The sequence below is a fragment of the Phaethon lepturus genome, unplaced genomic scaffold, assembly GCF_000687285.1.
Source record: "Phaethon lepturus isolate BGI_N335 unplaced genomic scaffold, ASM68728v1 scaffold17385, whole genome shotgun sequence".
Classification (NCBI taxonomy): Eukaryota; Metazoa; Chordata; class Aves; order Phaethontiformes; family Phaethontidae; genus Phaethon; species Phaethon lepturus.
This window is the reverse complement of record NW_010538630.1, coordinates 4,267-22,471: the sequence shown is the minus strand read 5'-3', so window position 1 is coordinate 22,471 and position 18,205 is coordinate 4,267. Positions and strand designations below refer to the sequence as shown.

General features: G+C 52.9%; 2 protein-coding genes across 3 annotated transcripts in view; one reads left to right on the top strand and one right to left on the bottom strand.

The window, feature by feature from the left end:
- The window catches only part of LAMA5 (laminin, alpha 5), an 88,891-nt gene extending 74,970 nt beyond the window's left edge, over positions 1-13,921 (top strand). The window contains 35 exon segments of the mRNA XM_010286891.1: positions 1-54; positions 332-475; positions 556-707; positions 785-895; positions 1,920-2,031; positions 2,589-2,759; positions 3,661-3,857; positions 3,952-4,068; positions 4,146-4,300; positions 4,533-4,674; positions 4,979-5,081; positions 5,167-5,280; positions 5,404-5,583; positions 5,955-6,097; positions 6,335-6,511; positions 6,807-6,943; positions 7,392-7,545; positions 7,686-7,819; positions 7,938-8,100; positions 8,612-8,743; positions 8,937-9,088; positions 9,475-9,607; positions 9,876-10,046; positions 10,272-10,402; positions 10,485-10,582; positions 10,585-10,648; positions 10,745-10,877; positions 11,018-11,175; positions 11,297-11,483; positions 11,774-11,926; positions 12,049-12,208; positions 12,317-12,447; positions 12,551-12,641; positions 13,507-13,626; positions 13,767-13,921. Coding sequence (XP_010285193.1) covers positions 1-54; positions 332-475; positions 556-707; positions 785-895; positions 1,920-2,031; positions 2,589-2,759; positions 3,661-3,857; positions 3,952-4,068; positions 4,146-4,300; positions 4,533-4,674; positions 4,979-5,081; positions 5,167-5,280; positions 5,404-5,583; positions 5,955-6,097; positions 6,335-6,511; positions 6,807-6,943; positions 7,392-7,545; positions 7,686-7,819; positions 7,938-8,100; positions 8,612-8,743; positions 8,937-9,088; positions 9,475-9,607; positions 9,876-10,046; positions 10,272-10,402; positions 10,485-10,582; positions 10,585-10,648; positions 10,745-10,877; positions 11,018-11,175; positions 11,297-11,483; positions 11,774-11,926; positions 12,049-12,208; positions 12,317-12,447; positions 12,551-12,641; positions 13,507-13,626; positions 13,767-13,921 — 4,829 coding nt within the window.
- Positions 13,922-15,454: 1,533 nt separating this feature from the next.
- Positions 15,455-18,205, bottom strand: part of ADRM1 (adhesion regulating molecule 1) — a 6,513-nt gene continuing 3,762 nt past the window's right edge. Inside the window, exons 6-9 of one of the 2 annotated variants that reach the window (XM_010286888.1) lie at positions 17,843-18,072; positions 17,390-17,547; positions 16,335-16,437; positions 15,455-15,680 (exon numbers count right to left, since the gene is read on the bottom strand). In XM_010286888.1, coding sequence (XP_010285190.1) covers positions 15,574-15,680; positions 16,335-16,437; positions 17,390-17,547; positions 17,843-18,072 — 598 coding nt within the window. In that variant the 3' untranslated portion in view covers positions 15,455-15,573. The remainder of the gene's footprint in view (positions 15,681-16,334; positions 16,438-17,389; positions 17,548-17,842; positions 18,073-18,205) is intronic. The other variant, XM_010286890.1, reaches the window with a different exon arrangement.

Below are 18,205 nucleotides of genomic sequence, written 5' to 3'. Positions count from 1 at the left end.
GCTGCCAGCAGTGCGCCCCAGGCTACTGGGGCTTCAGCCAGAGCGGCTGTACAAGTGAGTCCTGCTTCCTGGGTGCTGGGTCCCACACGTGGAGGAGTGGGACAAGGCATTGGTGGCACATGTGCTAATTGAATTGTTAAAGGTGGAAAACAGACTGCTATCTGAGGTCCTGTGCACGTCGCTAGGGGCACAGGGAAACCTCCAGCAGTGGCACATAGATAAGCAAGGATGCAATTGCACAGCTGGAATAAAACCACCCTTTCCCCTCCGTCTGGGGTGGCAACAGCACAAAATGATGCCACGGGTGTTTTTCTGTCATTAAACTCGGCAGAGTGTGAGTGCAGAGGGGGCTCCTGCGACCCACGCACTGGGGAGTGCACCTGCTCCAATGGGCTGACAGGGAAGCAGTGCGACGTCTGCATGCACGAGTACGAGATCCCCGTGGCAAACGGTCCAGACAGCATGAGGTGTGAAGGTCTGTATGCTGCAGTCCTGGGGAAAGAGTGGGACGCCTCGGGGAAGGGCCCTGTGCTGACCTCTCCGTTCCCCTGGCAGTGTGCGACAGCTGTGTCCTGCTTCTGCTGGAGGATCTGCAGAGCATTGAGATGTCCTTCCCCTCCATTCGCAGCCAGTTGGTCAACCTCAATGCCAGCTCCATTGCCTGGGCTCGCCTACATGGTCTCAACAGTACTATGGCAGCTGTCGCTGTACGTGAAAGGTTTAACATCACTTTGTGCCCGTGTTTTCTGGACTGTTGGCCTGATTTTGGCTCTTTTTTTACCAGAACCAGCTGCGTGAGTACCAGAGAGCCATGAACAAGGTCAGGCAAAGGGCTGATGAGCTGGAGGATGAGAACGTGGACCTCACACAGGACCTGAATGCGCTGCAGCACAAAGTAGGGTATTTCTCCATCTTCATTCACCAGAACACAAGTCCCTCCTTTTACCTAAAATGAGGGCTTTGAAGGCTGTGAGGAGCCTAGTTCAGGCAGGATGCATCTCCTGCCCAGCCAGCACTAGGCTTGAGAGTTGGGGTCTTTTACTTAGATGCTCAAGCTAGATTACCTGCATTTCTCCCTTGGAGAGCTGTTACACATCTTGTGATATTCATGGTTGTTTCTGGATTTATTACTTGCTTTTGAGGTGGCTCCAACTTTAACCAGTAAAAACAAATTCAATAAAATGCCATTTATAGAAGAAGCATATGAGGAAGGAACATAAACATCCAGGTCCGCCCTGGATGTATCCATGCTGTGTCAGGGAGAGCCTGGGCCCTGCCAGCAAATGTGTTGACCCTTTTTATTGTAATAGTCCTTGGAGGCCTCAGTACAGCAATACCTTTTGCAAGATGTGATCTATATACACTCTAAAAAACATCAGCTGTGTCTTCAGAGAACTTAGAAACTGAGCAAGATTTGATTTAATTTATAAACTGCCTGGTCCTAACGTAAGGGAGAGGGAAGAGTCTGTATTTGATGATATGTCCCTGGGCAGCTGCATGGACAAACTGCCCTTGTGTATACATATGTCTACACACAGCTACACTCTAAACGGCCAACTGCAGCCCTCCATCTCTTCTTGTGTCCTGGTCAGGTCCCAGGTGGTCCTGGCTCCAGGCTCTAGGGCTTTTCCTGTAAAGAGTGCAGGACAGTGCTGTCCTCTGTGGTCTTAGGACTTTTTCAGGATCAGAGCCTGTTGCATTGGAGCTGCATTTATTGCTTGTGCTTCTCTGAATATGCTAAATAAGTCCATCACTAAATGCATTGTAGGTCATGGCCCCATGCAGCACAGGGCATGCTGTTGGAGGGGACATGGTTCAAGGGCCTCAAAAGCTGCACATTCCCAAGCCTTATGTGCCTTTTGGAAACATCTATAAAACATAATCTCATACTTCAGCTAAACCAGTGGTTTTTGTTGTAGATGACAATGACTCACAGAGAAGCAAACCGGATTGAGCAGCACACAAGAGAGACTTACCAGAGGGGGAAGCAGCTCCAGCTAGATATCCAAAGCATTCAGAAAGGCATTGCAGGTAGGTAAAGAAGGGTCTCTGCTTTGTGGGTTTTTACTGCTGGGAATGCCACGCTCTTGCTTTCAAACAGCACCGAGTACTGCATCAGTTAGAAAGAAGCGTGGAGAAAAAAAGGGAAAATACAAATGAAGTGGACATCCCTGCAAAATTCTGGTTGCTGAGGTAGACCAGGCTTATTGTGAGCCCCAGCTGTTTGGCTAAACACAGTCTTTGGAAAAAACACATTAAACTTGCACAAATGTTATTAAAATGCATAAAACCAGGGCAATCTGTACCACTGCCTCAGGAGAGATTTAGCAAAATAGGGAGAGACTGGATCTAGGAGAGGAGGTAAAGCCACAGAAAGATGCTTTGACATGTAGAATGTGTTACTGTAACGGTCAAGGAGACAGAATTGTGGCGCAATACCTCTGGGTGGTCTTGAGCAGTTTGGGTGCCTGAGTACTGCATGAAAGTGGGCTGCAGGTTGTTGAGGGTGATGTAGGAAAGGCAGGATCTGGGGGGTTATGAAGGACCTGGGTTGGTCAGTGCTAATGGGGATCTGGATTTCTTTGCAGACTTGGTGCGGCAGATGGCCAGGTTTGGGGCAGCAAACGCCAGCACCACCTCCACTGAGGAGTTTCGGCAGAAGATGGCTGAGGTGGAAAGAATGCTGAGGGAGATGAAGGAGCGGAGTCTGGGCAGCCAGGAGGAGCTCGCAAGGCGCGAGCATGAGGAGGCTCAGAAGTGTGAGTCTGGCTCAGTGGCCTGGGCCAGGGCTGCACAGATCCTGTTGGCTCTAGCCATTCCTCGAAGCCTGGCTTGGAGCCCATGCAAATGCTATGCATCATGGTCACGTTTGGAGAGTGCTGTTGTAAAAACAGGCACCCCCAACAAGTTTTGCGGTAGTTTTAGGATTCCCTGTGACACGCCATTTATGGTTCTTTTTCCCTTAAGGTGAATTTTAGAGCAGATTGTACTAGCTGGGTAGTTCTGTTTGATGACTGAAAATGACAACCCTTAGAACCAGGAATTACCATTATTATGTATACATGGCATGTGGATGTGAATAAGTCACCCCATGTTTCTTCATATTTGCTGTCCCAGGAAAGGGGTCCAGAGGAGCAACCAGCAGCCCACCACCCTCAGCAGCTCTGCTATCCTGAGAGCATCCCTTGCAGGAGCAAGGGCTTGGATTGTGCTCCCACAAAAAGCCCCACTGCATAACCAGGCATGCTGGCACTGCTGGGAGCAAGCGCTTCATGATTAACAGGCAGTGGCAAAACATAGTTCAGCATCTGAAAGCTGGAATTATAAGCTGGCCCTTGCTAGAAATTAGTAATTTTTCACAGTGGGAGTAATCAAGAGCTGGAACAAGCCTCAGGTGGGGTTTCTCCATCATCTGGGGCACGGCTGGATGTCTTTCTGAAAGAAATCACAGCCTTCTCACCAGCACTGGGGGTTTGGAGACAATTTTGGATGACATCTGTGCTATCCAGGCTGAAAGAGGGAGGGAGGAAAGACGGTCACTTCTGGCCTTGGTACTTGCCAAGTGAGACCAGAACAGGGCTTCTCCACAGCCAAGCACAGAAAGAGCCCTTTAACACAGGAGGATGAATTAGCAACAGTTCTCATTGCCTCCATCCTCAGTGCTGCATCGGGTGAAGAGTGAGCTGCATACCCGCTGGGCGTCCAACCAGGACCTGATGAGCAGCATCCGGGACCGGCTGGCGCTGCACAGCTCCCAGCTGATGGATCTCCGCGATGCTCTCAACGAGGCTGTGAACAAAACCAGGCAGACGGAGGACTTGAACAGCCTGAACCGCAACAACCTGGAGGAGAGTCAGGTAGACCTTCACCAACTTGTCCCATACTGCCAAGTAGTTGAGGGGGCCCTACCCCAGCCCTGCCAGTGCCTAACCCTGTGTCTTGTGTACCTAGCAAAAGAGCCGTGAACTCCAAAAGCAGCATGCGCTGGTCCAGGAGACCCTGAGGATGGCCAAGGACTCCCTGGCCCAGGTCTCCGACTTTCTACAGAAGATGGAGAGTGCAAAGGAGGTGGGTGATGGAGGTACTTCAGCATGGGCAGAGTGCGAGGGGCTGGCAATCCTCAGGAGTGATGTGTGTCCTTGCAGGCATACGAGAAGCTGGCAGCCCTGCTGGATGGGGCAAAGCTGCCTCTGACTGAGCGGGTCAAGAAGTTCTCCCCGGCTAGCAGCAAGATCCCTGTTGTGGAGCAGGCAGAGGAGCATGCCCGTCTTCTGGATGAGCTTGCAAGGAACCTGTCCAGGTGAGGCACTGGTCTTGACCCTCAATAGTCAGGCCATCTCCTACCAGAGCTGAGGATGAGAAACTGCCTTCCTATGCCATGGGGGAGCAGTGGAGTGCCATCTCCAAAGCTTTATCCATGAGAACATGTTGTGATGAGGAACCCATAGGGGTTTGTGGGGGCATGGGCAAGAGCCCAGCCTGAGCGGACTTCATGGACTTCATGGACTTCATTGCTTCATCTTCCAACACAGCATTATCCAGGGCACAAACCAGGATGGCTTTATCCAGCGGGCGATCGATGCCTCTAATGCCTACGCCAGCATCATTGAAGCTGTGAAAAAAGCCGAGCAAGCAGCCCACGATGCTGATGAGGCAGCCAGTGAGGCTTTGATGGTACGTGCCATGGGGAGCCCTGTGAAGATGAGCAAAAGACAAACTCCCTCGGCAGTCCTCCAGCTTTTCACATCCATGCATAGGGCTCTGCTGCCTCTTCCCTTTGAGTCTTGAGAACTCTTTCTGTGCCAGAGAGCAGAGCCTCTGCCATGGCTGGGACCAGACTCTGGGGGTTTGGGTCTCCCCGTCATGCCCCAGCAGCACACCCCACTGCAATTGTCTGAATGAGCATTTTTGTGTGCAGTCAGGGCTGGAGACTGGAATTCCTTTTTAGACTCCCAGGCAGTGCATGTTTGTTTTACAGAGTGTCATATCAGAAAATCTCGGAGCCACTTCTAAAGAGCTGAAGAGGAACAGCAGCAACCTGGAGGAGGCTGTGAGGAGAGAGCAGAGAAAACTCAACGAGGGTGAGAGATGCACCTTGCAGGGTGTGATGTCCTTCAGGCTGGACTGAGATCCAACACACAACATAATGCATTTCTTTAATTGCAGCTATTAAAGGCACTCTGCAGACAGCAAAGGACAAGCTGGCTGACCTCCGCGTGAAGAAGGAGCAGCTCCTGAGCCAGCTCCAGTCTGTGCAGGACATGCTGGGCAGGGACCAAGGTATGTGCTGGGGTAACTAGTAGACTAGTTCTCTCTGCTCCCTTCCTTGCACCCAGGCTGTGACCCAAGGGTGCTTCCGCCCTGCTCCTGGCCATCCCAGAGATTTTTCTCCTTTCTTTGCAGAGGACACAAAAGAGACAATCCAGAATGCCAAAGCAGCAGCTGCAGAGGCCAACGAAACAGCTGCGAGAGTGGAAGATACCCTGAGCACCATGAAGAAGAATCTGGATGAATGGAAAGACCAGTATGGAGACCTTCGAAATGAAGACCTGAACCAGGCGGTCCAGGATGCCAGGAAATCTGGTGAGTGCTGGGCTGCCAGGGCTGACTCTGGCGTGAGTCCCCAGATTGCTCTCTGCTTTTGGAAGCTGTGCTTTGCAGCTCCAGGTCAAGAGTAGAGGGAGGTAGCAGCCAATACTGGGTGCTTTAAGTTCTGTCCCTTTATTTTTTTTCCTTTCCCTGCAGTGTCGATATCACTTACACCCTTACTGCAGGAGATTGCGTGCATTAGAGCATTTTCACAACCCCCCATTAAGGCTGCTGGGTTTAGGGGATCATTCTGTGACTCTGCTCCCAGCTGCCACTGCTTTGACTTGCATGTCTCAAAACTGCCTGAGCTTTATATCTTCCTTTCTCACTAACCTTCCAAACCCCTGGATTCTCTCCAACTCCAGTGTCCAGCCTGGAAAGCACCATCCCGCTGCTACTGGGGAAGCTGAGCAGCCTGGAGAACAGGAGGAACAAGAACGCCACCGTGTCAGAGAACATTGTGCGGATCCGGCAGCTCATCACGCAGGCGAGGAACGCCGCCAGCAAGGTGGGCTCATGGGAGGGTGAGGATTGTGCAGGGGGTGCCAGGGGCTTGTCATGAATGAGGGCTTACCTGAGGGTAGTATGCGAATTGGGGAGTATCTAGAAGAACTCTGGGTCTATCAGGTAGGGTCCCTTTCTCGTGGCAAGACTCCAGAAAATACTTTGGCTTGGTAGAGTTGGTAATGATGAGAGGCAGCAGCAGTGGTTTCAGTGCCGTGGGTTTGGATTTCTCTCCCTCCAGGTGAAAGTGCCCATGAAGTTCAATGGCAGCTCGGGTGTGCAGGTCCGGATGCCCAGCAACCTGCAGGATTTGGCAGCCTATACATCCCTCAAGTTCTACATCCAAAACCCTGAGCCCAGGAGCCGGCAGGATGGGACAGAGGAGGGGCGGTTCGTGTTGTACCTGGGCAGCCGGGAGGTGAGATGGGGCTGCGTGGGTAGGAGGAGGGCAGTGGGAGCCCATGTTGGTAGCATCAATGGGGGATCGCGCCTGAACATCGGCTGCTCTCCCTTTACCTGCTCCCCGAGTGTCTTTGTGGGGAACACGAACAGGCCCTGGGTGCAGCCGTCAGCCTGGCTGGAGGTGGATGGGAAGAGCAGTGCGAGTGGGAGTGCTTGGCCAGTGCAGCCCTGGGAGCATCGGGGAGAGCATCGCTTGGTGCTCCTGCCTTTCCCGAATGCCAATGTGTGGCCCTGTCTCTCCCGGCATTCAGGCCGCTGGAGACTACCTAGGCATCATACTCAAGGACCGCAAAGTGCAGTGGGTCTACAAACTGGGCAATGAAGAGCCAGCTTCCCTAACCGTTGATGAGGATATTGGAGAGCAGTTTGCCACCATCAGCATCAACAGGTAGGACGCTGATGGGACACATCCCAAGGAAGTTCAGTGGGAAACTGTGCCTGCAGTGGATGCAGGTAGTGCTATGCCCAAGCCCAGACAGGCGCTGAGCTTGTAGAGGTGCTGTGGACTCCATCATCCTGTCATCCCTAAATGTTAAATGCTGGGATACCTCAAAAAAAACTAGCAGGGAGGTTGTGTCTTACCAGGTCATGGAGGGTCTGGGGGTTCCTGCAGGGAGAGGAAAGATGAAGCTTATGATGGAGTGGCCATTCAGCCTTGTGGTAGTGCTGATAACATGAGTGATGACTCCTTTCAGGCACTGCTGCCCTGGGGCTCCCCAGTGGGAGATGCACCCCTTTTTGGGTAGGGCTGTGCAGAGAAGTTCTTTGCTCAGGGAGGGCAGGGTTTGCTCCTCTTTGGGGTCTCCCCTTGTCTTGACCATCCCTCCCTGCTGCAGGATCCTGCAGTATGGGCACATGTCAGTGATCGTGGAGAGGCAGACGGTGCACGAGACCAAGGGAGACAGTGTGGCCAAGGGGGAGCAGGGGCTGCTCAACCTCGACCCGCGCAACGTGGTCTTCTACGTGGGTGGCTACCCTTCCAGCTTCACGGTGAGACAGGCAGCAGGGAGGGAGGCTTGATTTTCTAGGAGGTATCAGTGATACCTTTGGAGCTTCTTGTGGGGGGAAATCCTTGATTTCATGGGAAAACCAGGATCAAACTTGCCCTAACTGTCCGGCTTCATTCCCAGCCTCCTCCCACTTTGCGCTATCCCAACTACCGTGGGTGCCTGGAGCTGGACACACTGAATGAGGAGGTGGTGAGCCTGTACAACTTCCAACGCACCTTCCAGGTGGACACCACCACTGAGAAGCCCTGTGCAAGGTAGAGCAAGTGCCCAGGCCGGAGGCAGCTCTGGTCTGTGGCACTTACCCTTGGCTGCCCCAGAGCATGGCAGTTGGCTTTGGAGTGATGCCTTGGACCTCTTCCTTGTGTGACTCAGGTCCAAGTCCACAGGAGACCCCTGGTTGACTGATGGCTCCTACTTTGATGGCACTGGTTACGCAGAGATCAAGTTTGAGAGCCAATTTGGCACGACCAAGCGCTTCGAGCAGGAGATCCGTGTGGTCTCCTACAATGGCATCCTCTTCTTCCTGGAGAATCAGGCAGGTGCTTGCTCCCTTGGGGAGCCTTCATCCCTCAGCCAGTGGGCTAGGACAGTCCCAACCCCACTTGCACGCATTCCCAGCTCAGAGCCCCAGGGAGAAGAGGGCTTTGGAGATGGCAGTGCTGCTTGGAGCAGCATTTCTGCACTATTGTTAAAAGCCACCAGAGGGCTGGATCCAGACCTCACAGCAGAGGCAATCGCTTGTCTGGTACTGGAGGGACTCACCTGAATTCTAAGAGCACCCATTCACGGACCCTCCAAGCCAGGCCAGGGTTCACTGGGGCAGGCGGTGCTGCAAGGAGCATTTCCAGCATTCCAGGTGCCATCCCTGTGCACCAGCACAGGGCTGCTGATGGCAGATAAATCCCCAGTAATTGTCACAGTGATGCATCAAGGCACTGGCAGCAGGACCTGCTCCCACCAGTGCTAAAGGGCAGGTTGAGCTCAGCACCATGGCTATATGCTGGACACCAGGACGTGGGGTTGAGTGTCCATCCTGCCTCCCTCAGGGTCAGTTCCTGTGTCTGGCCATCCGAGATGGGAAGTTGGTGCTTTACTATGACTTCAGTACCGGCCTGGAGATGGCAAAACCCAGCAGCAACTCCTCCTCCCTCACCATCAGCAGCACCACAAACAAAGCGGTAAGGGGGAACAGCTGCCTGCCCGGCTTGCTTGGAGGGCTGCCCATCCAGAAGTGGGGTGGCACCCAGACCATTGTTTTTGGTGGGGAGAGCTGCAAGAAGTTCTTTGACTAGAGCCGTGGACCTCATGCTGCCCTCTGTGATGGACCTAATTGACCCAGGTGGGTGGATCATTTTTCTCCTCTCTCTCCAGATCCAGATCTTCCTCCTCAAAATGAATAACAAGAAGCGCATCTTGGTGCGGCTGGAGCGCCTCACCATTTTCATGGTGGAGCAGGAGAACTCCCTGGAGAATGCTGTCTCCTACTACCTGGGTGGTGTGCCCCCAGCTGTGCTGCCCCCAAGGTGGGTCTAGCCTGCGGTGGGGTGGGACAGTCCACATCTTCCCTTCCAGTGTCCCTGGTGGTGGCCCTGGCCCTTTCTCAGCCACATCCCGGGCTTTTTTTTTTTAAGCTCTGGGTGGAGATTTCCTCTTCCTGCCCACCACCGTGAGCTTTTGAGAATGGACATCTCCATCTCTGGTGAGGCATGAGGTGCTGGTGGCCATCACTGAGTCCTCCTTTGCCATGCTGGGTGCTTTGGAGCAGCCTTGTGCCTGAGGCACTGGAGATACCCATGGCCATCGTGGGTCCTTCCCAGGCACTCTGTTTGAAGGGCTGCAGGGCCAGATCCTGCCCACGGCTGGATCCTGCCTGGGGCTGTCCTCATAGCACTGTTTCCTTCTCCTGCAGCTTGAAAGCACTGTTCCCCACGGGTGGGCCCATCCGGGGCTGCATGAAGGGCTTGAAGGCGCTCGGCAAATACGTCGACCTGAAGCGCATGAGCACCGTCGGCGTGAGCTACGGGTGCACCTCAGACCTGCTGGTAAGCACAAAGCCCTGGCAGCCTGGCCAGCATGCTGGGGAAAGGGAGCACAGGACCCCCAGGACAGGCCCGATCTCCCCTCCTTCACACAGAAACAAGCATAAAAACCCCAGGTCCTCGGTGCAGGGCGGTTGTGGCAAGGTGCTCCGCATGGCTGGTCATAGCACGGGCCAGACCCAGCGAGGACCTGAGTGCCTCAGCCACCCTTCCAGCACCCCTGCAGTGCCAGGGCTGGGCTCTCACCTCACCTCCATGGTATCCCTTGCAGGTGGCTCGCTCAGTCAGTGTCCACGGCCACGGCTACCTGACCCTGGCCCTGAAGGACGTGCCAGGGCTGCGGGATTTCTACAGTGGCTTCAGCTTTCGGGCGAGCTTCTCCGGGGGTTTCACCTGCCGGCCGAGCCAGCGCGAGGGGCTGCTTTACCACCACAGCACTCAGGTGGGCACCTGCAGTGCCCCCACGTATCCCAGCAGCAGGCCAGAAACATGTCCTCCTGCACTGGGGATGGTGCTGCTCCCCGCTTGGGAAAGGCAGGGATTTTGGTGGGGCCAGAGGGCAAATCCACAGTGAAATCTGCATCCTGAGCTTCTGGAGGGTGGTGGGGAAATGGGCACTTCCTTGGGGTTCAACTGCTGAGCAACAATGGGGCAATGATTTCTGCAGGAGGGGACGTGCTGGGTGTCCCTCCAGAGTGGCCAGCTGACCTTGAACCTGATGGAAACTGAAGTCACCACTGAAAATGCCTATGCGGATGACAGGACCCACTACGTGGCCTTCTATAGCGATGCCCGTGGGTACGTGTCCTGCCAGCGCATGGGGGGTGGCATGCCGATGGCCATGGGGACCCGCTCAGCCCGTGCTGCTCATCTCCCGCAGGGTCCGGCTGTATGTGGACGATGAGCTGCAAGACACTGCAGCAGGCACTGGGTCCAGCTGGTGGCCGCGACGCCAGGGTTGGCGCCCGCTCCTCCAACTTTTTTACCGGAGCCGGATGCCCTCAGCAACCTCACCGGCTGCATCGGGAATGTCTTTGTCAAGCGGTGAGTGTTGCCGTGCTGCTTCCCAGAGAGCAGGGTTCAGCCCCTTCGTGCCTCCTGGCTGGCCTGGTGACACAGACCCCTTTTCCCTGTGTGTAGGATGTCAGAGCCACAGATGGTGGTGGACCTGCAGCAGAACGTGGAGAGCATCAATGTCACCATGAGCTGTCCTTGGAGCGAGCAGCCGCAGCAGCTCAGAGTCACTCTGAAGAAGGACAGGCGGAAACCCAAGGTACCAGCTGCTGCCCAAACTTCCCACATCCTCACCCCATCCTCCTCAGATGCCACTGTTGCCCCCTCATTGAGCACCTCTGCCCCATGACACCTGCAGGGATGCTCCCCTCACTCCATTCCTTGGTGCATCTTGTGTAGGTGCTGGGCAAGCCTGCTGTGAAGGATCGCCGCCACGATCGGGGTGGGCTCTGCCAGCTGCACCTACAGCCCCACACAGCTGGGGGCACCTTCCGCTTTGGGAGTGCTCCAAGCAGTCGCTGGGAGTTCGAGGAGATCCCAGCCTCCTTTGGCCAGAGGTGAGGCTCACCCCATGCCCACCCCACACAACCTCAGCCTCAGGGACCATTGCTTGGAGAGCAGGTATCCCTTGCAGTTGTGGGAGAGCAGGGTGCTCCCATTACCCCCCTGTCCCTGCAGGTCCCATTTCTCCCTGGAGGTGAAGCTGAACTCCTCCAGTGGGCTGCTCTTCTATGTGGCGGGCGAGCAGGGTGCCTTCATGGCTCTCTTCGTTTCCAACGGGCGCTTTGTCTTCCTGGTGAATGTCGGCAGGCGCCGGCTGCGGATCCGCAGCAAAGAGAAGTACCGTGACCGGCGGTGGCACACGGTGAGTGGAGGGTTGGGGCTCTGCAGGACCTCTTTGAGTCACGTTGCTCCTGTGAGCCCCCCATCACCAGGTGCCCATGCAGGGGTTAGCTCGGTGCAGCCCTGCTCTGAGCATCGCTTCCTAATCGCACACGGGACACTCATGGTCCCATGGGAGCAAAGGGGACAGCAAAAACACAGCTAGGGCTGGTTGAACCTCTAAGCTGAGGTCTCCTTTCCCTGGGTGCAGCCCTGGGGCTCCTCGCAACCCAGGAAGCCCCCAGCCCTGGCACTGACCTTTGGTCCTTGCAGGTCTTCTTCAGCAGAGACCAGAGCCGAGCCCAGCTGGTCATTGATGGGCTGCGAGCCCAGGATGCTGCAGTGGCTACCGCAGGGCTGTTTGTGGCCCGGACTCCCTTGTATGTGGGGGGGATCCCAGCTGGAAAAGCCAAGGCTCACATACCGGTAAGGGTTTGGTGGTCCCATGGCATCACTCTTGTCTTGGCCAGTTCCCAATCCTGTGGCATTGCCCTGTGCCTGCCCTTTTTTGACCACTCCTTGCTCACTGTGGTGGCCTCTCTCCACAGGCTGCATCGGCCTCCAGCTTCGATGGCTGCCTGAGGAACCCACAGCTGGATGGGAGGCCCCTGGGTCCCCCCTCACACACCTTCGGGGTGACGCCATGCTATGAGGGCACACTGGAGAGCGGGGTCTTCTTCACTGCAGAGGGCGGGTCCGTCGTCCTAGGTACCCCACAGCAGCCTGGGCTGACTCCCACAGCCCTGGGACTAGGAGGGATGTGTCTCATGAGGGATTCCCTTGTCCCCCTCCTTACCAGTAGCATTTCTCTTTTAGCTGATGCAGTGGCAACTGAGCAAGACTTGGAGGTGACACTGGAGGTCCGTCCTCACAGTGCCTCTGGCCTCATCTTCCATGTCGGCACAAGGAGAAGCCATCATCTCCTGCTGTACATGGAGGAGACGAAGGTAGTGGGAGGGTGGCTTCCCCACAGGGTTTCAGAGGCAGCGGCCATCTCTTGCTCATCCCGCTCAGCTCACTGGGCTCTAATGGGTTCGTTTCACACACCAGGTCACTGTGAGAGCAAATGCTGGGGCTGGCGAGTTCTCTGCATCGGTGACATGCCCATCCCTCTGCGACGGGCAGTGGCACACCATTGCAGGTGAGGTGACAGCCAGCCCTTGGCTCTGGGAAGCTGCTCCACTCCTGCTGCTCAGCCCACATCTCCTGGGGGGAGCAGGGGGCCCTTCCTTGGGTATTTAAAACCCCAGCTCCCACCTGCATGCACTTAATTTGTGAGACTGTAGCTGCTATTAGGTCATTTCCTAATTAAGAGTCCTTGCCTGATCTTGTTAGTGCTGTCAGATCTGGTGGATAGGAGAGACGAGGTGTTTGCCCAGGTCACGGAGCAGCTGGCAAGGCTGGGGCTGCCCCATGGTCCTGCTGGGCCAGTCCTGGCCTCGGGTACCCTCTGAAAGCACAGATTAGGTCCAGAGGGCTCAAAGCCCACAGCTGGGAGCAGGGATCTGCAGGATTCTCACTTGCACAGGCAAAACTCAGCCTTTCATGTATTTGCCATTGAGCAAGTGCTAAGGTTTTGCATCAAGCCCTTTCTGGGGGTGGGGGTCACAGCTACAGCCCCTGTCTCAGCTCAGCTCTATTTTAAGCCCTCATCTTGGACCTGGATGAGAGCCATCATGTGCTCCTGGTGCATTTTCTGCTTCACAACCTCTCCCATCTGTGGCCAGAGCCACTCTGAGCTGATCCCCTTATGTCCCACCCCACTGGGAGAGGGCAGCCCTCTTCACTAGATCAAAAGACATGGTGCTTTATGGGTGGCCCCTGTGACCAAAGGACAGATTTTGAGTGAGGCTCTCCCAAACTCGGGGCATTTCCCAAGAGCCAGGCCAGGTCCTCTGACCCTCCCAGTAGTTTTGCTCTGCTCCAGCACTGGTCTGTGCCAGAGGGTGGAGGTGGTCTTGCTTTCCGGGGGAGGAAGCAGAGCTGACACTTGTTTTCTTTCAAAGTTGCCAAACGGAAAAGCATAATCCAGGTTGATGTGGACACAGAAGGCAACTACACAGTGGGACCCAGCCAGCCTCCTGCACCCAGCGCAAGGGCGACCTTCTGCGTGGGAGGGCTGCCTGGTGAGTTGGGAAAGATGTGCTGCAGAACGAAATACCCCAAAGCTGAGAGAGATACTATTCCAGGTGCAAAATAGAGGTACGTAATCCCCTGTCCTCTTATTAGCCAGACTAATGCTTGCTTTTACTCGTTCTGTCTGCAGAGACAGACAAGGCCAGCACACTGTCACCGTTACCTCCTCTCCCTCATTACGTGGGCTGTATAAGGAACCTGCTGATTAACCGGAGCCACGTGGACCTGCCGCGAGCCGGGACTGTCAGGGGCTCCGTTAGCCTGAAGGGTTGCCCTGTGCTGTAAGTGCGTGCACCTCCGTGTACAGCCTGACCAACGGAAAGCTGCATCGCTCCCTGGGCCCCAGATGTCACCTACTCAATAGCACTAACCGTGGTCAAACATACTTGATCTCCAGTGACTGTGCAGGCACGAGTCTGGGCCCAAAACCAGAGAGGGGCCATGAATCCAAGGGGAAGGAGGGCAGGGGAGGAAGGTGGGGGCACTTTGGGGACATCTTTCACAAATAAAACCAAAAAGTTGGAACAGAATGTGGAGACAGGTCTGAGTCCTTCCCCTGTGGTCAAGCATCTGCAACAGGACTCGTGCTGCCCCAGGGCTCGTGGTAAGAAAGAGCAGCTGTCCTCTACAGAGCGTGGGCTAAAGCACACAGCAGCCGTGCATCATGTCCTAAATCCTGTTCCCATTACCCCATGCTTACAATGCACGTAGATTTAGTTCACAGAACACTTGAGGCTATTAATAACAGTCACAGACTGTCTTCTGCTGAAGGCTGTAGGCAGTTTCTGTTATTATAATAAATGCAATTAGGACAAACTGGATTAATTCCATCACTTCTGTGTTTTTATAAGCAAGGACACATTTAACCTCCCCCCAAGGGCAGTCTCAGTTCACCTGCCACTGCTGCGCAGAGCTTTGCAAGGGGGAACTTGGACAAAATTCTGTTCACAGAATTAGCATCTTCTTATCAATCAGATTAATTTATAACAATCAAAAAAAAGGAACAAAATGGCCTGGGAAAACTGCCGAGGGAAAGGAGAAAGACACCACCCCTCTGACCCCCTGCAGTTGCACTCAGTGCTGGTAGATACATGGACAAAAGTCCTGTTATGTGAAGCAAGAAAACTTGTTGCTCAAAAGGGAAGAAAGAAACAAGAAAGGTTACCTCCGTGTCTGGCAGGGCCAGAGAGGTGGCACTTGGCCCTCACCCACCCTGCCAGCAGTTACCTTCTCCTGCTCAGCCTCACTCTGCCTGGTGTAGTGCAGTCTTCACTTGAAAAGCTTTTTTCTCCCAAGCCACCTAGTTCACTTGTGCACTTACACATCATATATATATTTGTGTGTGTATATATATCTAGCCACTTGGGGACAAAAGTCTTGCTTCTGAAATGGACTTTAAGTTATATCATTATATTGTGGGTTTTTTTATGAGGGGTAAATATTGTAAAATGGGTTTTTAACATGTCCATCTTAAATGTAATTATGACCTGTTTTTAAGTTGTAGTATTAAAGATGGTCTTTGTAAATCACTGGTACATACTTTGGAGTCGAATAAAGTTTTATGTTACTCTCTTTCACTTCACTGGTGAAGAGCAACTATGTGGCCCTGCAGACCACAACCTGGCAGGCCCAAAGCTGGATGGCAGTCAGCAATGTGTCCTCAGGAAGCTCATTACACATCATCACAGGGCATGGAAATTAGAAGAATTAGTCTAGCCTGATGCCAAAAGCATCAAAACTGAACAGTAAGCAACTCCACCGATAATAAAGAGCAAGTACTGCTAAAGTGCATGTTAAATAGACTGAGAAAGAACGGTATGGCAGATAAAGGAATTTTCTTTATTTGTAGATTTATATAAGCATAATATGAAGTTAGTAATCCTACTGCAGTTGCTTAAGTTAGTATCTAGGAATATCTGTAAGGAAAAGCAAATAACTTAATCTAAACTCATATCTTCCTCTTCATCTTTCTTGTCCTTAGAGTCTCCTTCCTTTTGGTCTGACTTGACACTGTTCTGCATTGCTTTGGCAAATGCTTCTACATCTAGAAGTTAAACACACAAGTTATTTAACTTTGCATTTTCTGGGATGGAGCTCATTGTCCACACGAGGTTAAGCTTCATTACTTGGAAAATAAACAGTTGCTTTAGTAATAATCTATTAGCAGGGAAGAAAATTTTAACGCTCCTTTAATATACACCACACATTCGGATCTCCCTGACATAGCCAGCGTTTTCTGCACTTTAAGTCTGGACAGGCAGCCCAAGACCAGAATTACTTCAGTCATGGAACGGATGTGGAAAGCTCGTCAGGGCAAACCAACACCTCCCTCCCTCCAGTGCTACAGGCCACAGCTGTGCACAGATTTCAAACAACTAAAGACTCCCAGAAAAAAGGCATTCCGGAACAAGGTGGCTAGGACATCGCCAGAGTCTTTTGCATCTCTATCAAGAGAATAACGCCAAGGCTGCTCAGCACATCTCTTTGCGGAACACTGACTTCTCTAAATGCGCGTCTGCTGGGGAACACCTGAGCCACTCGCCTTTTCATTCTAATAAAACAGTGCAAGAGTCGGCTTCTGACAGTTGCTCAGCAGCTAATCATTATATTCCACATTCCATGGCTGTGCGCAGTGCAAAAAAATAAACACAACCCAAATAAACCACTTCTTCATGTTCCCAACAGCACCAATATTTACCTCCTTTATTTGCTGCATCTACTGCCTCTGCGGGTAAGCCAAACTGACTCATTAGCGGGCCAAGCTGTCCTGAGGCTAAGGCAGCGCTGAACATGCTCAATGCCTGTGAATTGAAGTCAACAGCATCAGGAAAAGTTTGCATGATGTTTCTCCAGCACCAGGTGGCTACTGTGCAATGCCTGCGCGAGGAGAGCCAGCACGGCACGGCGCCCGCACAGCCGGCCTGGGAGCAGCCGCTCGCCTTCATACACCGCTGCACTGTGGGCAGGCCTTGAAACGCTGCTACGCCACAGGGCCCGTGCGCATGCTGCAATGGATTCTGCAGTTGGGAGCCACGTTTGCTAGATACCAGTAAGTTAGTTAACCGGCTAGAGACCAGTAAGCACAAACTGGTAAGCCCTGCTAGACTGAGCAACACACGAAACCAGTGACACAACCTCCAGCTGGTTTAGTGCATGGAAAACTTAAAACTTTTATCTAGCTGCAGATACTTAATCAAATCACCAATTAAAAACACCCCTCGCTTCTGAGTCTTGTCCACACAAAAGAGTTGCCATAGTTTAAACTAAAAACAGTCATCTTAGCCCCTGAAATTTTGCAAGTTGACAAATTTCAATCAGTGTAACTCATTCAAATTGGCCTGTAATTCACCAGCTTTAATCAATGAAGCAGTAGTGTTTCAAGAGGAACACAGGATATAGTGCTGTAAACACGAGCATCTTATCGCTTCAGTCACTTGAAATGACCTTTAAGGAGACTGCTGACAAGCCACTCTGACAGGGAATAATGAATTTGCTACTACTCCTGTCACTTGCCAGGCAGCATTTATAATAAAGAGAAAGGTAAAGCCCAATTCCAAAAGTAAAAAACATTCTCATCTTGCCCTTGGGTGACCGCAGGAAGGAAGAACTAGTGCTCCATTAAACCATGTCCCTCCTCTTTTCCACTTCTACAGAGCAACTTCCTACTCTGAAAGTGTCAGGAACCTGAAAAAGCAGGGCAAGGCGAATCATGACACCTGGGGGAGGAGGGAAGGAGAATTGCTCAGCATCTACCTGCTGAAACTGAGGAGACGTCAGGGTATTCTGAATCTCTTCTGCAGTCTGCGGCAGAGATTCCCCTGAGGGAAGGTAAGGCATCAACCGTTCCTGAACTTCAGCGTTGGCCAGGATGGGAGCCATTATCTCAGGAGTCAGCACAGTTGCCAGGTCAACTAGGAACAAAATAAATAGTTGGCTGTTAGACTATGCACAAAACCCATTTTGTCATGTAAACAAAATGATCTAATCAGATGAGTACTGAAACATAGCACACTGCTAGCATCCTTTCTCCCTCTCTGTTTTGGAGTGAGAGTAAGACTCTTGAAGCAGCCAAGAACAGCACTCAAATGAAAAACAGAATGTAACAAATATAAGAGACCTTTCAAACCAATTTGGAACAGGATAGGACAGTAAAACAGCTCCAAAGGACTCCTGGATCCAACACCTGTCTGGCCAGAACACCGTTACCTTGCTGTCCTCCTGCTCCAGATGGCACATTCATAGTAGCTAAAATGTTCTGGAGGTCACTCAATTGAATGGGCTGGGTTGGGCTCGTGGCTGAGCTGGTTCCATTACCCGAACTTGGTACGGGGCTCGGACTGGTCACAGACGCAGCTGCAGGAACGGACGGGGCAGGCGTGACACGCGTAGAAGAAGTTGTGGAAGATGGCGTCACAGCAGCTGACTGGCTGCGAGAGCTGGAGAAGATAATTAGTATAATTCATTCCCTGCAAAAAACAGATTTGCCTCTTGTTTCTTGAAAAGCTCCTTTTCAAGCCCTTACAAAATGAAAAGCTCCTATCCTCATTTTAGAAGGGTAATAAGTGGTCT